General features: G+C 37.8%; 1 protein-coding gene across 2 annotated transcripts; it reads left to right on the top strand.

The window, feature by feature from the left end:
• Window positions 1-289: 289 nt before the first annotated feature.
• On the top strand, window positions 290-18,195 carry NCBP3 (nuclear cap binding subunit 3). 2 transcript variants are annotated; one of them, XM_074844958.1, is made up of 13 exons: window positions 290-477; window positions 2,234-2,299; window positions 3,943-4,048; window positions 5,027-5,152; window positions 7,311-7,439; window positions 9,688-9,761; window positions 10,612-10,720; window positions 11,478-11,577; window positions 11,876-11,982; window positions 13,110-13,395; window positions 14,197-14,354; window positions 15,566-15,730; window positions 16,237-18,195. In XM_074844958.1, exons 1-13 carry the CDS (start codon window positions 325-327, stop codon window positions 16,470-16,472), a joined length of 1,815 nt encoding a protein of 604 aa, XP_074701059.1. In that variant the 5' UTR covers window positions 290-324; the 3' UTR covers window positions 16,473-18,195. The 2 variants fall into 2 exon arrangements, with proteins under 2 accessions (XP_074701059.1, XP_074701058.1); XM_074844957.1 differs by having other exon boundaries at window positions 5,003-5,152.
• Window positions 18,196-19,110: the final 915 nt, after the last annotated feature.

The following is a 19,110-nucleotide window of genomic DNA, read 5'->3' as shown; positions in this document are numbered from 1 at the left end:
ACTTCCACCTGGTTCTGTATTTTGTCCCGTATTTTTCCCCGGTGACGCGAACGCTGCGCTCCCGCGGCTGGGCCGGGGGTGCCTGGGGAAAATGGCGGTGCGGCCCTCTCGCTCTCCGTAGCCCTGGAGGACCGGCGGCGCCGCGCTCTCCCCGTGTCTCTATGGCCGCGATGTGCGCCCCAGCGTGTTAGCCCTCCCAGCCGGCGCCAGCTTCCGGTGGCGCTCTAGCCGCCCTGACGGCTCAGTGGTGGTTCTGGGCGGCGGCGCTCTGTGCCGCGGCGGTGTCGTCTCGCTGGCCGGGCGGAGGGCGGGCCTGGCGGAGTCATGGCGGCCGTGCGGGGCCTGCGGATCTCGGTGAAGGCGGAGGCAACGGCGACAACGGCGGAGCTTCGCGGCCCGGAGCCTGAGCCTATGGAAGTGGAAGAGGGCGAACTGGAGACCATCCCTGTGAGGCGTTCGCTCCGGGAGCTCATTCCGGTGAGGGGCGCGCGGTGGGGTCATGGGCGGGGGGGACGAAGGAGGAACCAGGTCCTGAGGAGGGGGCAGGGTACGTAGAGGTTGAGGGTGGTGGGGTGGGGGTCTGTGGGGATCTGTAAAGGCATTTGGGGGTACATTCGTGGGAAGAGGGGCAACAGGGGGTGGGAGGCGCAAGAGGGGAAGTGAGGGTGGCGGGGAGTGGGGCCATGAGGGGACTTAGAGGTGCCTGAGGGGACTTTGGGGTCAAATTGTAGGAGGAAGAGTCTAGGACAGGCTTGGGAGCGGAGAGAATAAAGGAGGTGGTGGGGTGGTGGAAAATTTGGGGTATAGGGGTGGACTGTAGAGAAAGGCTGTGAATGGGAGAACCTAAGAGTGCTTGATGCAGTGAACGTGCAGGGTAGGGAGCAGAGGGGGTGACCGTGGTAAAACTGAGTTGGAGACATGGGGAACATGGGCTCTGATGAGTGGGTTTTGAGGGTTTCCTTTCTATTTTTTTCCTTTTTTCCTAATTGTTCCCATACAACTTTTAGCAGAATTAGGTTTAATACATAAAAATGGGTCAGAGTTCTTCTAACCTCCTAAGTAGTCTTTTGCTCTCAAAACTTGTGTGGAAATTACTTCAGAAACTAATCTCTAATTAGCTGATTTACCAACATGCTTGAGCTTCTACCAAATATGTGGCCTAAGAGACAGCACCTGGCTGTACTTCCTTGTGCTCCATGAGTCAACCTTAGACAGTGGGGGTCTTTAACTTTAAAAATAATGTTTATTTTGCTTTTCTTTTTCTTTTTAATAACTCTAATCATTTGGCAGCGTCAGAGAAACTTTGGTACTTTGGTTCTTTTGGTACTAAGAAAAGCAGTTAGATTGTGTGTACTTTGGTATTTCTAAACTGAGACTGGCCTACTTTCTAGAAAAAGTCCTTTAGCTAAAATAATTATTGCAGCACAAGTGTAAACAATGTGTTTATCCCTAGAGAAAGCAAGATGTGTTCTTGCAGCTCCAGAGTTTTGCCAGGTGATGGTCCCGAGGGTGCCAGAATGAAGAGGTGCCATTTTTGCATATACAAACCGTGGAAGGGACAGAATTGGGTCATTGGTCCAGGGTCTGTGTGGTTTAGTGCATTCTTGTGAATTCAGCAGTCCTGACTGGTGGAAATGAAACTTGTAATTTTTTTTCCACATCATTCTCCATTTTTACTCTTTATCAGTAGGGTTGTATCAAAACAGTAATGCTTTATCATGCTGGGATTTGGAAGTTGGGTTTGAAATATTGATAGGACTAGGGGTAAAAGTTACTTGTTTAATTGTGGATATGGCTTGGTGTTCTGACTTTTGAGACTAAAAGTTGCAAATTGACGCTTCAGGAGTTGGGTATAACTGTTAAATCTGTTCATGTTTTACAAGGAAGTTATTCCCAAAACCAAAATTGTGGAAATATTAGTTAGGAAAGGTGTTTGATGACTTTCTCTGTATTGCTGAGAGAGAGTAAGTAAAAACTGTAGCAGTGGCAGACCCAGAAACTATATTTTGCCAAAGGAAAGAATCCTTATAGTAAAGGAAGTTTGGTTCAGTTCATATGCTTTTACCTTTACTGACATCAGTGAGAGTTATCACTTGTGTACCTGTCTGTCAAGGGATGTAGCTTGGAGTAAGGATGCATTTCTTGTAAAAATGGGCAGATTTTTTTTTCAGCATAGCAAGTATGTTGCTTTCAGTGTTCACTGAGATTTCACAACCATTTTGCTTTGTTTCAGGACACCAGTAGGAGATACGAAAACAAAGCTGGGAGTTTCATTACTGGAATAGATGTAACCTCCAAGGTAATTTTTGTACTATGGTTCTTCAACATATTTTAATTATTGCTGCTGGAAAGGAGGAACCATTTCATTCATTTCTTCCCCCACATGCCCAAAAGCTTAGCCTCATATTCAGATAGCTGGTGTTTTTCAACAACTAAGGAGTTCTCCTTTTGTTGGTTGTGGCCTGCATCAGGACCCGATATCTCATAAAGTGTGAGAATTAGCATTTTTAAGTTACAAAAATTTGTGTGCCAAAACCTGAAAATGTTTATATTGAAATTGCCTTGGTGCCACTCAGTATTGCAAAACAAAGCCCTTTCAGACTGGTCAGCCGTGGGTTTTTCCTCTTAGGTGAGTGACAGAAGGAAGAACAAGTACTTGGCAGGAACATCTGATTTCATTGCCTTGTATCTTCCAAGGGCATCTTATTGTTTCATTGTTTAAAACACAGTTTGAAGAATGTGAACAGCTACTACATTTAAATAACTTAGTTACATAATTCTGTGGAACTGTTTTAATCCTACAGCTCATCTCTGTACATTTAATACCAAATTGGCTGTTGTTTCATATTGTACAGTTGACCACTATATCTAGCATTTGGTAGTGGAGAAAAAGCATTTAGTCCTATACTTTATAGGACCGATACAATTTTACATGTTCTAACAAGTATGAATCCCCACCACGACAGTGTGCTGACAAATCCCATTTTGCATTAGTGAAGCTTAGAAGATTGTGCTTATCAAAGGCTACAAAAAGGGTTCCAGATGAAGACTGAAAATCCGCTTTTTGGCTTCAATATCTAGCTTGTGTGTTTTGTAATTCGGTAAAGAATTTGAAGTTCCCCTGGTCAGGGGAAAGCTGTCATCTTTTGCTATGTTCTTTAAGATGCAACTCTGAAAAACTTTAAGAAACGTGGCTAAAGATGTTTTGGCAATCTTTAAAAACTAGTAAAAAGCCCATGTTTATTTGGATATCATTGTTGGCAGTTTTTGCTTAATCACAGTTTGTGTTCCACATTTGACTTCCATTAGTAAGATCCAAAAATCTATAATACTTCCTGATAAATTCTGTAGAATAAGAAGCTTCTCAGTCAGTTTCAAAAATTGCATGAGATCCGCATAAGCTGTTGCTACTTAAAAGCAGCATGAATTGCCAGTCTAAATAAGATCTTTATAGTCAGCACTCCAGCTAGTGCTGTTAAATTCATGCTCAGAAAGGCAAGTTTACACTTTTGTATATATTTAAAAACCACATAGGGAAAAATCTTAAAAGACAAATTTTCCATGTGGTGGAAATGCTTTTTTTTAAGAGGTTTTTGGGGGTTTTTTTTTGAGAACAATCTCTGTACATTTGTTAGGAAGGAAAAGATGATGTTACTGTTCCATCATGGAGTCTGAGCGTTGTCTGAGATACCTTATTTTCCATGCATCTTGATTCCTGTTATGTTGCTGAACGTACATTAAAACTATTATGTGTCACAGAAATGTTTTAGTGAATTATTTCTACATTCTGAAACTTAGAGGTCTCTTCAGAATTAATAGAATTATTAATACAGATTGTTGTTGTCTGGTAGATTTTTAATTTAAATATCTGGCACTTCGGTGCAACTTGTTGGGAATGCTGCTGTGATTCCTGTTTTCACTGCATTGTTTTGCATTTGGCAGGAAGCAATTGAGAAAAAGGAACAAAGAGCCAAACGCTTTCATTTTCGAGCTGAAGTGAATCTTGCCCAAAGGAATGTGGCGCTGGATCGGGACATGATGAAGAAAGGTATGAGTTTATCCAGCAGTCAAGAAAAAAGATCCCTCTGTTTACTTCCTCACAGTTCCTTTACTTGATTTATCCTGTAATATTTCCTGCATCCCCAGAGGTTTTCCTAGGTCATTGCCAAAAGAAATCAGTTTGTGGGTTGTTTTCACCTTTTTATTTTCATGTAGTTACTTTTTAAACTACTTGACAGTTACCATTTTGCTCCTTGTTTTACAACCCCAGAAAGAAGACGACATCTTTTGTGCACCTTATTTACTGTTTGGCAACGGCACCTAGTGCTGCATGTCCAAGATTCATTTTCTGGATCAATGCTGCTTTAAGAATGTTTAAATCCTTTGAAAGGACCAGACCTTGAGCACTGTTTGTGTTCGGGTGGAGGACTGTGGCCCATGCCCAGTGAGATCCCGTTGTGTGCTGTATGGACAGTGAGGCTGGACTGGTTGCGCATGTGCTCTTAGATGGCAAGCTGCGCATGTTGGAATATAAGCAGATCAACCGCGTGTGCTTTTGGCATCCACTTAGTAGTTCTCAAGGCTTTTCTTCCAACTGGCAGCTTGGACCCACTAAGCCACGGCCTCTAACAGCTCTGCATCAGATGGTACGAGTGGAAGTGCTTTGTACACGTGTCCTGGTCACAGGCCTCGTTAGTATTCTGACTCTTTAGTGCTTAATGGTAGTACTTTGGCAGTATTTAAAAAAAATAAATTGTTTTTAAGGCAGTTTGATGGCATCTACCAGTGCTTGTAATGTTACCTGTTTTTAATTCTCAGTTTAGTAAATGTTTTCACTGTGGAATAATAGTCCAAGTTATGGTGTTTTAGAATGGTGTACATCATACATTGCTTTAATTAGCTTCCCTTTAGCTTATTTAAAATGTTTGCCTATTTAAAATGTTTGCTTTATAAACCCATATGTTACTAATATAAAAGCTTGCTCTATAGGAATAAGTATCAGTTTTATATCTCTTCCTCTTCATAGCAATTCCTAAAGTGAGACTGGATACAATTTACATTTGTGGGGTGGATGAGATGAGTACACAGGACATCTTTGCCTATTTCAAAGAGTATCCTCCTGCTCATATTGAGTGGTTGGATGATACATCATGTAAGTATATGAAGTCTTTTGTCTAATTCTTACTCTGTTTTTTAATATCGGTCCTAGCTGTACTTAACATGTCTTAGTGGCTTTCAGAGTCCCTGATCTTTTGTCTCAGTTTCCCTGTCATATGCTCTAGTCAAAAGAGATTTAGAAGGAAGGAATAGCATATGTTGAAAATCAAACCCACTATCTGGTTGAGTATTATTGGAAAGAGATAGCATAGAATAACTTGTAAAAAAGAAAAAGGTCTAAAATTTTGTGCTGCTTACATCTTGACATAAATAGTATACCTGATTGTAAGTGTCACAAAAGATGACATTCTGAGAGAAGATTATTGAGCTGTGTGCAGTTAGGCAGGTTGGTATGGTTTTGTATTACGAAGGAGCAGACTTGTTGCTGTATTTGTTCAGTGCATTCTCAAGGAGAAATTAGTGGGTGGAAGAAGGTAGCAGCTGAATGCAATTTACATAGATCGGAAAAGGAATGTAAATTAATGTTGCAAGGGCTGTTTCAGGAAATAAGCATGCAGTGAGATTGCCAGAAACATATAAGGTTGTTGACAGTCATGCTTTCTTCAGTGATATTAAAGATTGTACAAGAGCTGTTTGCTACAGTTGGGTGCTGGGTCATGGAACTGGAAGGCTCTGAGGTCATGTGGCTAGAAACTGTGTAACTGAAATCATATAAAAAGAAGTAGGAACCAGTGCAGGTTTTCCATTTGGATTGAGATTGCTGGAAACTGGTTTATTGACAAGTATGGCTAAGACCTGAAAATTAGTAACATCGTTCCCTGCAATGACCCTGAAGGAATTATGCTCCAGTGCAAGAAAAAAGATACGGTATACTACAAAATACTGGTAACCTTGAAGTCACTGTGTATGACAGCTTGATATACTGCCACAAGGTGACAGAAAATTTGAAATGCAATGAGCCCCGGGTGGACAATTGCAGGGAAGATCTGCTAGATGAAGCTGTGGTGATGCGTAAGCTAGCCAAGTGCAGAGTTTAACTCTGTATCTGAGGCTGCATTTCTAAGATTGTCTGATTATCCTTTTTCTGTCTCATTATCCTTTTTCTTAAATGTTACATCAGTAAATTTAGCATGGAACCAGAGTGAACTTGCAGCAGGCTTCAGAGTCATAACAATACTTTACCCATTAACACACACCTTTTTTAGTGATTTCTTTTCATGCTCTGAGTGGCATGCCAGCTACACTTGGTGAAAATATCAAGAAAAAGCATTGTCTTTTCAGCATAGATTTGCATCACAGCATGGCAAAAATTTTAGCGTTCCCAACTGAATTACATCTCAAGGTGTCTTAGTGCAAAGGTGAATTTAGACAGTGTTCTGTGTTTCAAACTGATGAATGTGAAACGATAAAGGCTTTGAAAATTTGGAGATGTGAAGAGCAGGTAGGCATATATAAATGGAAAGTTATTAGCTGGTCATTGAAGTTAGTATCTGGGTGTTATACACCTTGTAAATGCTGTCTGTTCAAGTAATTTAAGAGAGAATCTTTTATTTCAGGACATTGTATAGTTTTCTTGAGATCTGAATACGCTCTGCTTAATGGTAGAATTAAATGACAGTTGTTGCTGTATTTGCACTGAATGCGTCCATGTAGAAAGCTTTTGTTCAAAACCTGTTTCTAAGCAGTTTTAGTGCTTGAACAGTCTCTCCTACTTTCCCCTATTTTCCTGCTTTTTGGAAAAGATTAACAGAATTCCACAGTAAAGTCCAAGGTTCTGTTAAATTGCCAAAGGGAAAAAAAATCAAGGTTTCTTTCTTCTCCCCCTGCCCCCTTAATCACATTTGTGTGCTAACACATTCATGAAATACACTGACTCTGATTCAGTGTCTAATCTGCTGTGCTCAGGAAGCAGTCTCTAATATACATGGATGTGCATTTCAGTGATTTTGGTTTTGATCAGTTGTGTGTATTTTTTGGTAATGTGATGAAAACTCTGCATCCCCCAGCTTATCAAGTGTGTTAAAGAATATGACTTCCCTTGCAAGAGGTACATCTGATTGCTTTTTTTTTTGTCATGTCATTATATAAGAATGTTTCTGAATTTTTGTTAGTAATTTCCCTCCAGTAAGGCAGTGTATGTGACTGATTATACAAACTGCATTTTGGTTTTGTGTGTTTTATATATGTCATAGGTAATGTGGTCTGGCTTGATGAAGTAACAGCAACACGGGCTCTAATAAATATGAGTTCCTTGCCTGATCAGGAGAAAACAAAAAGCAGAGAAAACAATGAAGAGAAGACAACTGAAAAAACCAAGAAAGGTAGATTGAGATATGCATATATAGACATCATCTAGTTAAATCAATGAAACTTTAAACTTGTGCTTGGGTACTGCATAATCTAAATTACTGAAGGAGCTTCTATCATGTAGTTTCAGGTAAATGTATTCTGCCACTTTAAAAAAGGCTTTCATCTTGGAAACCTTTTGAAGAACCTGCTTCTTAAAAGGTGGGTTGGAGCTAGACCAAAAGCAGTAATCCAGTCGATACTGAACATGTTAGATGCAGGGTCATATGCAGATGTGATATTTATAGTGGTACATGTTGCACAGAAATATGTCTGTGTGATGTGTGTACAAAGGCAGTAAAAAGGATGGTTTCTAAGTGTGGAAAAAGGAGGTGTAAGAAAATCTCCTATTTTTGAAATACCACAGGTGATTCCTTTCTTGATACACTGCCATCCTTTAAGTATATCGTTCACACTGATGTGCCATTGTATCACTTCACCACTGTATATCGTCTCTAAATTTCACTATTATACTTTCCAGAAAGCAGCACACTGAAAGATCAGTCATAAAAGAGTAAAGCAGCGCAAGTACCTCTTAATGTTCTGGTAAATCTGGTACCTAAATGCCTTAATTGTAAATTTATTTTATGGATGTAAGTTAAAAATCAGGCTTATTGCTACCTTATGACTGTTTGGCTGTTAGGCTGGTGTGATAAATTGCTGTGATTCAAAGTACTGTACCACACGGGACAAAGCAAAGAGAGTGGTTGTATTTATCAGCTCTTCCATAGATTTTGCTTAAACATGCTATGAACACAATGCAAAGAGTCAATCTCTCTATTAGATATTTGCAGTGCTACCAAGAAGTTTGGGGTTTAGGGCTTTGTCAGACTTGTGGATCCTTCTAATTCATCCCCTTTTCTTGTTGCTTTTCTCCACAATGCAGTGGCTCCTCAACCATCCATGTGACTTTAATTTTGGGGCAAATATTGATAATGCTTCAAGTAAGACTTGTTATGAAGTTTTTGGAGATTAGTAATTGTCTTGTTTAAATGGAGCATAAATATATCTATTTAATCTTGTTGGCTACAAATTACATATTGCAACACCATTACACCATGTCTCAAAATAAAACCTGTCATCTAAATTACTCCTGTGCATCTGGAAAAGTGGGACATTAGATAAAGTACAAACTGTTCAATTACATCTTAAGGTGTGAGATGCATACAGATACACTGGAGTAATCTGGCTTAGTTGCATTCCTTTCTTAGATAGGAATTTGAGGGATATTTAGGCATTTAGGGAAGTGAGAGACTAGTCTTTACTGTGAGAAGTTTATCATTTGGGGGGAAAAAAAGTGCGTGAATGCTGTCCCTGATGAAACTTAATTATTCAGGTTTGAATTTGTCTGAGTTGTTTACCTCAATTCTCTCTTTGGTTTCAGTTTGGTTAATTTTTCTTTATTCTTTTCTTTGAACTTGGGTATATTGTCAGGATCTTTTGAAGCTTCTGCTCTCTATTTTAAGTTTTCAATTCTATTGTTGGATGAGATTAAGATAAGGAGCTCTGAAATATAAAAGGTTTTTTTAGTCTTACGTCTATGAAGTACTTTGAGATCTTTGCAAATGATATTGGTATATGTTGATAGTTGTCCATATTCACTACTTTTTTTTTTTTTTGAGGACTGTTTGGGAAAAAAAAATCCAATATCGATTTTCTTACTCTGAGCTAAAAAGAACCCTGAAAAATCTATGCAAGCATCTCACAATTTTAATAGTTCTGGAAGTATGCACTCTTCTGTTAGTTATTTCACTTCAGAATTAAGTCACTAAAGTGTTTGGGTTTTTGTCTCCTGTCTCAGAAACTTCTAAGCTTTTTTTGAACCTGATTTACATTGTTAGTATTGGATACTTGTAGGTACTTGCAGCATTTTAAAGGGAGGCTGAAGGAAATGGGCTTTTATATGCCTTTACAGTCTTGGCCTTGCTGATCTCTGTCATACCCTGAAATGCAGTGCAAGTTCATTGGCTTTCAAAGAATTAATCTATGTGTGCTGCTGCAGGCAATTATCTGCACAGAGGCTGTCTAGTTAATGTTATTCTGTGCTCATGTGTGCTTCAAATTTCTGTAGACGTTTACTGTTTTGATTATTTTCTAGGCTGCACAGAAGAAAGGATAACACCTTCAGTTTGATTTCTGAGATTGTACATACTAATAATCAAATATGACTGTCACACTAAAATGGAGGTTATTTTTGTTTTCCCCAATTATTTTCCTTCTTAGAAAAACAGGAGGAAAGTTCTGATGATGAGACGGAAGAAGGCGAGGTTGAGGATGACAATCCAAGTGATGTTGAGGTCAGTACAGAAAGAAACTGAAAACACTATTAGGGAAATTTTGCTCTGACTGGTGTGAAGTCTTCATAACATTATTGTTTTAACCATATATATTTGCAATTCACAGTTAATTATCAAAGTAAATTAAATGGGGATATGACAGGAAGTGTAGATACAGTGTTGGTGAGAATAGCTACGTAAGTGTTTTGTGAGACTAGATTTTGAGGAGTGCTAGGGCATCGAGCATGTAAGAGCTAGACTGGCTGCTCTTTTCTGCTGAGAGGAGGCAATGAAAGAACAATAATGGAAGACAACGGCCTTTCAGCAGTGAAGGCAGTGCTTAAAGAGACAAATAGGATTTAGGCTGTCCGTAGATATGTGTAGGAATCAGCATATGCATTGATGTTTTGTTAAGTAATTTAATCTTCACCAGCTGAATATATAATAGGTGTGATTAGTATTTTCTTTAGGGATGGCTGAGTGAACGCTCATACATCATGGAAGTCTGAATTGGGCATGAGAACCTGTTAGTAAAACCATTTAGATATGAAACAAGGAAAAAAATTGAATAGTTGTTCTTCAGTGTCCTAGTTGTGCATGTCAGTCAGTAGTATAGTGTGATTTGAAAATTACTGGATTTAATCATCTGAAATAATGTTATGAAGGAAGAGAAGAAAATATTTAAAATCATTAGGGCAAATTACTTTAGAAATTCACATTGGTTTGTTAAGAAAAAAAGCAGAGTTTATTTGAACATAATTTGAAAAGTAACTTTCTTAATAATCAGTTGATTGCTTCTCTGTAAGGAATCCATTTTCATTCAACAGTAATATCATTTTTGAGTCCAAAATACTTTTTTTGCCCCCCAAAGTTGGATGCACTCTCCCAGGTAGAAGAGGATTCTCTCCTGCGTAATGATCTTCGCCCTGCCAATAAACTGGCTAAAGGAAACAAGCTATTCATGAGATTTGCTACTAAAGGTAAATGAACAGCTTAACAAGCATAATGAATTAATCACTTGTTGTAGTTTTATTTGTTGACTAATTAATGACTTGAAGTACCTAATTTTTATTTGCAGAATTGTTAGGTTTTTTGGTAATCAATTAGGTATTAGGATTTTGCAATAAATCCACATTTAATGTGTGAATTAAAACCAGTTCAAGTTGTATGAAAATTATTGTACCTAAACAATTTTACTTTGGGCTCAGAGCATTCTTTCCAATACCCTAGAATAGGTTTTATGATGCCTTTCTCCACAGAGGTAAATTTCACATTTTATAGATATGAAAATCACTTAAGATGCTGATGAGGTATTAGTGGAAATAATTGCTAAACACAGTTGAGATATTAAATGGTGTTTATGAGTAAAACAAAAATCCATATAATTTCTGGCCATGTGGGAAGTGACACATCTATAAAGAAAAGAAAGGTCATGAGTAAGGTAAATATAGCCTCCAGCAGTTACAGTGGGGTGTAATGCTCTGTTAAGCTGATATGTAGAAACTCAGTCTCCCTAGAATTAAGTTTCTAGACAAAAATAAAACTCTGGTAGTAGGAGAAATTTCAGAGGTGTCAGCAAAAGTGTATCCTTCATGAAGGAGATTGAAGTAACGCTGATCTGTAAGACATTCAGTCTTACTTTCATTTTCTGTGTCTTTGACTGGATGGTTATTTATTTTTATGCTAGTGTTGTAAGATATAAGAGGGAAATATTCCTTTAATTTATGTTTTTTTCAGATGACAAAAAGGAGCTGGGAGCTGCAAGGCGAAGCCAGTATTACATGAAATATGGCAATCCGAATTACGGAGGCATGAAAGGAATTCTTAGCAATTCATGGTGAGTATTGGATAGAGGAATTGGAACATAGTCTAAAACTGCTTTAATTTGTGGATTTTCTTTCTGTTCATTTTATGTAGATGTTTCTTATGTGTAAGTAGTGTTTTTGCAGTGTTACTGTGGATTTGTAAGGGGAGTATTTTCTCATGAAAATAAAGAATGTTTATATTCAAGACATTCAGAACAGATCTCTGACATAAATGTATGTCTGCTATTAAAGTGAGTGATAATTGCATATGCTTAATCCAGGACTGAATATGGGTCATTCGTGATGCCTTTTCTTTTTATGGTGTTTCAGGAAACGAAGATACCATTCACGTCGAATCCATCGGGATGTGATAAAGAAAAGGACACTTATTGGGGATGATGTTGGCTTGACTCCTCCTTATAAACATCGTCATTCAGGTAATTGATGCTGATTTGGCATCAGTTGATGGACTCTGTAAGAGCACAACTGGGGCATGGAGGGCTGGAAAGGACCTTAAACAATGCCTCATGTAATGCCCTGTGGAGCATGAAAGTGAAGTGTACTTTTAAAAAATGTATAACTGAATCACATTTTGAGAGTTTGCAAGGAACAATTGAGGCAGAAACTTCATGCTGCTCATTGGCTTACCAAAATAGCTATTACTTTTGAGGTGATGTTTTTCTTTTACAAATTTAGGACATGGGGGCTCTAGCATCAAGGGCAAAAAGAAGAGATAACATCTTTAAACTCCTTGGCAATTTGTCGTACTTGCTATGTCAGTCCTTCTCCTCTGTGAAAAGGCAAGCTCTAGATGTAGAACAGTAAAGATTAAAAAATTCTATTAATTAGGCCTGAATATCTTCGTCTATTCCTAAGGGAGGGGATGTGCATTAGAAAAATAATTGGTGTAAAAATCTTTGACGTGAGACAAATACAGTGTCAAAGTTTCATATGAGTGGCCTGTTAAAAATACAGCCATGGATGTATCAAATCTCATGGAAGATTTTTGCATCTTGATGATGTACTGCTTTCTGAAAAGATGGTTGCACACTGCTGATGACTAGATTTAAGTTGATTTGTATTTAAATCAGTGTGTGTGATAAATGTATACTAATGATACGTGCGTTCTTTTTGGCATTGCTGCTTACAGGACTTGAAAGGATTATTGCGGAGCCAGCAGCTGTCATATTAAACCCTGCAAGATCGTAGGAATTGTTATGCTTAGTTCAGGAAATATGAACTGCACCTACTGCAAGAGGCAGTTGTACTTTATATATTCAGTCCAGCTTTATGCTTGAGCAGGCTTCTGTGATAGTGAACAGCGTGGACTTTTTTTTCTCCTGTAGCAATTTTCTTCCACTTAGGCTATTCTGTAATATGGATTCCATTTGGAATATTTTGAAAAATATTCCCTCTCTCTTTAGCTGTAGAGAACTACAAAGACTCATTTGTAGTGGATCATTAATTACAGTGATTTTTATTCCTTTTTTTTTTGCTTTGGTTTTAAGGTACCTTATATGAATGATAAACTTCAGTTTATCAGAATCAGTTTGTTTTGCTACAGGCTTAGTAAATGTTCCTGAGGAGCCTATTGAGGAGGAAGAGGAGGAAGAAGAAGATCAGGATATGGATGAAGATGACAGAGTTGTGGTGGAGTACCGTGATGAACTGCAAGCTTTCAAACAGTCCCGAGACCGCAGTGCAGCAAGACGATCGAGTGCTAGTGCATCTGATTCTGATGAAATGGACTATGATCTTGAACTGAAAATGATATCAACACCCTCTCCCAAAAAGAGCATGAAAATGACAATGTATGCAGATGAGGTGGAATCACAACTGAAAAATATTAGGTAAAAGCTTCTTATTCTTTAAAAGTATCAGTGAAAAGGCATTCTAAATTTTAGTGACAGAGCTATCAAAGCTTAAAGACAAACTGTTGAAGCTACTTTTTCAATTCTTAACATAATTTTGGAGTAGATATTCTAAAAAGAAATACAGAAAACACTGATACAGGCTTTTAATTACAATTGACATTTTTTAAATATACTTTCCTTTGCAGATTTCTGTAACCCTGCTTATTGGTAATAATGAAGCTCAAAGTGGAATCAACAGAAGTGCATGCAAGCACAGTTAATTTCTTGCATTTCATAGCTAGGCCCTGGAGAAATAACTCCTCTTGTCCCTTTACTTCTTCCTCTTTTCTCAGAAAGAAGAATAACCCTTAAGTGTTGATGCCAAAAAGGAATTTACATTCATTATGGGCATATTAACCAAAATCGCATACATTGTAGATTGTTAAAATAACTTCAACGTGCATCGCTTCAGTACTATGATTATACTTCATTATAATGTCAAGTCTTTTAACAATTTTGAGTTGCTTATCTGCTCTGAATTTTGACCCAGAGGCACAGCGTTAAGGAGACAAACTTGATACCTGCCTTGAAGTGGATACTGAGGTATTCATGTGATTACTGTTAAACTTAGGATTCTGACTGGAACACGTTCTCTTCTAAGTAACGTTTTTACCTTTTGTTTCCGAGTAGAGAAATCCTGATATTACTGTTTTGTGATGTAATTTTACATACAAGAAGGCTTAAGAACTATATTAGATTTCATTTCACTTAAGGGACATTAAATCTATTTTCTTTCAGAAATTCCATGCGAGCAGATAGCATAGCAACCAGTAACATCAAAAATCGGATTGGCAATAAAGGATCCTCAGAGAAAGTTGCAGATGTAAGACTACTGTTAGAAGAAAAACGTCAGAATAATACTGGGCCACGTCAGCCAAACAGCACTGTAAAATCAGGTAATTTTAAACTGTTTTATTGTGCAGAATTGCAGCCAGCTCATTAAAATGGATATATTCATTTCACATCTGTGCTTCACTGCAACTAACAAACCTGAGGGAATTCTGTTCAGCAGCAGTTTCTGCATCCATACAGTTAATTTTTCCTCACTAAAAGACTGAGTTGGGGATTGCTTTGGGGAAAGATGAAGTACATTTGAGTGAAAGTGATGTGTATTTTTATCCCGTTTACTTGCCGGTTTCTATTTCCCCCACTTTGTCCTTTTTGATTTGCTCAGTCCTTGAGGCAGAGATTCTGTACCAATCTGAGAAACATAGCATGTTGGGGAGCTCATGTGCAAAATTAAATGTGAAATGCTAGCTACTTACATGAAACAACATGTATTACATGAATATGGACAATTTTTCAATTGGCGGGGTTTATTTTTGGGCTTAATTGACTTGCTTTTTTGACTTGGGTACATGTAATTTCAGCTACTTCTGACATACATAGTATGCAGAGGATTATCTGATTGATAACTAAAAGATACTCTTTTGTATCAATGTAATGTAGAAGTTAGGTCAGTATATTTTACCCCTCCTGCACATTTTGGGGCTCTGACAAGTTGGCACATAAATCCTCTAGCTTCCTTTGCCTTTATGTTTTGCTTTGAACCTTCTTTAAGACTAGGAATTTCTACTTAAACCAGACAAACTTCAGAATGTAAGACTCTCATCATGGGTTAAGTATCAATACATTTAGGATTCTTGTATTCTGGTTTTCATTTTATTCTGCAAAATACCAAGCAGTATTAGAATTCTAAAGCAAGGTATCTATACTCTGAAAAGGTTTGTTGAAGGCATAGCAATTTTCATATAATCATACCTCATGCTGGATACATTCACCCTGTGCTGCTAAAACAAAAGTGCTGCAAGCCATGGAATAACTTACTTTTTTGATCTTCTGGACAGAGCACAACCTGAAAATATTAAATGTCAAATTTATTGCCAAAAAAAGAGAAATGAAATCTGGATAAATTGTATTGCAGTCGTTGCCAGCACTGAAATCAGAGTATGAAAGACTTAAATGAAAAAACTACAGAAAAGATTAAAAACAGAAAATCTGTCTAGTTTCAAGTTGTATGAATTGTGAACAAGCGTAAAACTAGCTGGCAGGACTAGACTAAATGCAACATGATTTTTGTAATTTTAATCACTGAAAATATCCCTAGATGTGCGGCAAAGACTGGGAAAAAGACCACATTCTCCAGAAATCAAACCTCCAAGTAGTACCTCTGCTCCTCGTCGAGAACCAATATCAGATGTACACAGCCGCTTAGGAATCCCCAAACAAGATGTAAAAGGTCTCTACTCTGATACCAGAGAGAAGAAATCAGGTTAGTTTTATAGAGAAAATGTAATACTGCAATTCCTTTGATTTTAGAGTATGAGAGAAATTTCAGCAGAAAATCTTGAAGGATGTTCAATTGAGTGAAATTAAAGGTGAATTAGCAAATGTCTGTTCAAAGCTTTGAAACCTAAATACGTGTAGGTAGGTTGAGCTGAGTATTTTTATGAGCAATATTTTTATATAGGTATGCTTAAAAGTAGAGAACTACTTTAAAGCTGTGATCAAAACGAGGCACTAAAGTGTAATGAATGCAGTGGCACTTCAGACCCATGTGTAGCATTTTCTGCAAATAGGAAACAGTGAACAAGAATGCACTGAGCCTCCCATATTTTACTTTCAGCTACTGCTTCAAAGTGTAGTAAGTTCCATGCCAAACAAGGTGGGAGGAGTATGAGGAGTTTAAAGAGATGCAGTGCATTTAAGACTAGGTTCCTCAGAATTCCTCTTAGTCCTGTCTTTTTTTTTTAAAATGTTTGTTTTCCATCTGATTAGGTAATTTATGGACCAGATTAGGGTCTGCTCCGAAGACACAAGAAAAGACTTCAGATAAACCTGAAAACTCTGTGGCATCTCCAGAGGAAGATGATTCAGAGCTCCAGCGGGTTTGGGGTGCTCTCATTAAGGAAAAAGAACAGTCTCGGCAAAAAAAGAGTCGATTGGATAATTTACCATCTCTACAAATTGAAATCAGCCGAGAAAGCAGTTCTGGATCAGACACTGAATCATGATTGTTTTTACATTCTGATCTTCACCTCAAGATTGTGACTGCAGTGTGGCAAGATTTCCTTTGCCCAAAAGCTGGACACTGGCAAAGACTCTGCAGTGAAGGTTCCAGAAGTGTCTCTGTTCCTTTTATACAAAAACAGAGATGCATATACCACTTGAAACCTAAAGCAATCACGTTTGTCTGGAGTCTGTGGTTGACCCTGTGTTACATAGGGCATTGTCATATATGTTTATTACAGCAAACCTGTAGTTAATTCTAGCAAAACACTTTTCCCCAAGCTTTGAACTTATAAGAAGAGGCAGAAATGCTCTGTATTTTTAAGACGACCTTTTTGTTCTTAATATTTTTAACATGGAGCCTTTTAACAAAATATTTTACACAGTTCATCCAAAGAACAGGGCATTTCAAAATCGACATCATTGCCTTGCCCTTCTGGCTCTTACCAGCACCTTTCCTTTCCTCTTGAAGTAATAACAATAATGCTTCCTGGGTAGGTAGCCAGCAAGGATAAAGCATGAAGGGACTGACATGTTCCCTTCCTCCAAAGTACTGAATGTAAATCTAAGTTAAATGTGTTAGTACAGTGAAATTTCACAGAGTATCCAAGCAGCATCACTGCTCTCAAGGAATTCTGCTCATTTATTTTGGTGATACTACATTCTGCTGTAGTAGGGATTGAGATGTGCAAGACTGCAAAGTTGGCTATTTGAGAATTGTGTAAATTCCCAACGGTTTAATTTTTTTTGTTGTTACATGATGAGAAATTCTATTTCTTTCATTTTATCTGTATCATGTTTTGAAGAAATCTAAAAATTTAAAAACATACACTTTTATATTTGTGAGAATTTTCTTGTTGGCCACGGTGAAAGCTATAGTGGTGTTTTCCTGTGTGCTGTTTAACTATATATATATAACTGAAAGAGAAAGGAAAACTATAGGACCGCTGTCTCATGTCAATATTTTTGAATGTTCTTATTGTGTATTACATGTGGATGTGCACATGGTTGACTTGTTACATTCAGCTTTTTTACCCACAGATCCTCTCTAGGTAGGACAAAGATTTGATCAGTGTGCAACCGCAGTTTTTTCTTGTTGCCTGTGGCATTTATTTTGATTGCCAATAATTCTAAATAAGGAATAATGCTAGCACATCATATTCCGGTAAACAGAACAGGTAGCAAAGACATTGCCTGCTACATTTTGATAGTCTGAAAATTTATTTGCATTGTCCCTATTTCCTAGGTTGTCAGTCCGAAATGTCTATGAATATCTCTTCCCCTTTCTGCTTTTCAACAAACAAATGTTTTATCTTTTTTCCCCCTACTTTTGTACTAAGTTGAAGTAGGTTTGAGACTTCACAAAAGCGAGGAATCTGCAATTAACTTTTCTTATTGCTTTATTATGTGTAAGAATAGCAGCATGTAAAATTAAAGGTAAAAATGAAAGGTACAGTGACTAGAAGGGTAATCTGGGGACTGACTGGGCTTCAAGCCTTATTATTTCCTTGTTTTGTGACACTCATCCTTGATTTTATATTTAATTATTGAATATATAAATATGTCTCATAAAAGTACTGTTGAGAGTAAATGACTGCAATGTCTGATCCCTGTAATAATTCATTTTAACGTGTGCTTTCATGAACAGCCCTTTCAAAGCTTTCGAATAGAATCATACCCATACCGTACCCATTTCTCAAGATCCTGATAAAATTTATTTAACCAGTGTCTTTTTGCCAGTAAACCTTCGTGTTGTATTACAGCTTTGAATCCATTATGACCTTTCCTTTTCCTGAAAGGAGATAGTGGATATGAATCATGCACCTGGTCTATGTAGACAGGCTTCTGCATTGTTGTGAATCTTTGCATGTTTTTAAGCTCAGCAGCTGGTTGTGGTCTTGCTGATAACCACTGTGTTTCCATGTAAATACTCATAGCTTGAGCCTGGTGAAGGACAGACTAACTGGTATGAAGGGCAGAATGGGAATAGAGAATCTCTTCAACTGATATAAAAGATCTGAACTAATGGATATATGAAATCGAGAGAAGCAATGTAGGCAAAGGCTTGTGTTTGAGGAAGAGGAGCCATTGACACTGGTTTTGTCTTCCAGGTGGTCATAAATACACCTTACAAATGCCTCCACGTCAGGCAGGTCTGTCGTGTTTTGGTTTGGGGGGAGGGTTTTGTGTGTTAATGAGACCATGGTAGCTTAGCTGCAAGTAAAATAGAGGTTTACTGTTGGATAGAGAGGGATTTTTGTAATTGAGTGTTGTTTGCCTGGTTTTGCTTTTTGATGATGTACAGAGAAGCCTTGAAAAGTGTTTTCTGGTGTCAGGAACTCTAGCTTTGGTTTTCTTTAGTTACCTGAACATGAACTGCTGGGTTTTTATAATTAAAAATGAGCAGTGCATCTTTAGAGAATGCTTTTTCTTCAACATGGTGAAGTTAAATCTCTTTGACCTAGAGAGAGATTGGATAGAGAATTTTGTGTAAGTCCCCTTCTCTTTGTGGTCAGCTGTTTTGCTCCTAGCTAATGTGTTCTTGATTTTCACTGAACTCCCAGATATTATCACCTTTAGGGAATTTGATGGAGAAATTAATGTTCTGATACCGAGATGTGTAACCTATGTATTTGACTAAAA

Source organism: Strix aluco, chromosome 19 (assembly GCF_031877795.1).
Source record: "Strix aluco isolate bStrAlu1 chromosome 19, bStrAlu1.hap1, whole genome shotgun sequence".
Lineage (NCBI taxonomy): Eukaryota > Metazoa > Chordata > Aves > Strigiformes > Strigidae > Strix > Strix aluco.
The sequence above is the reverse complement of the archived record's forward strand: the minus strand, read 5'-3'. Positions and strand labels throughout refer to the sequence as shown.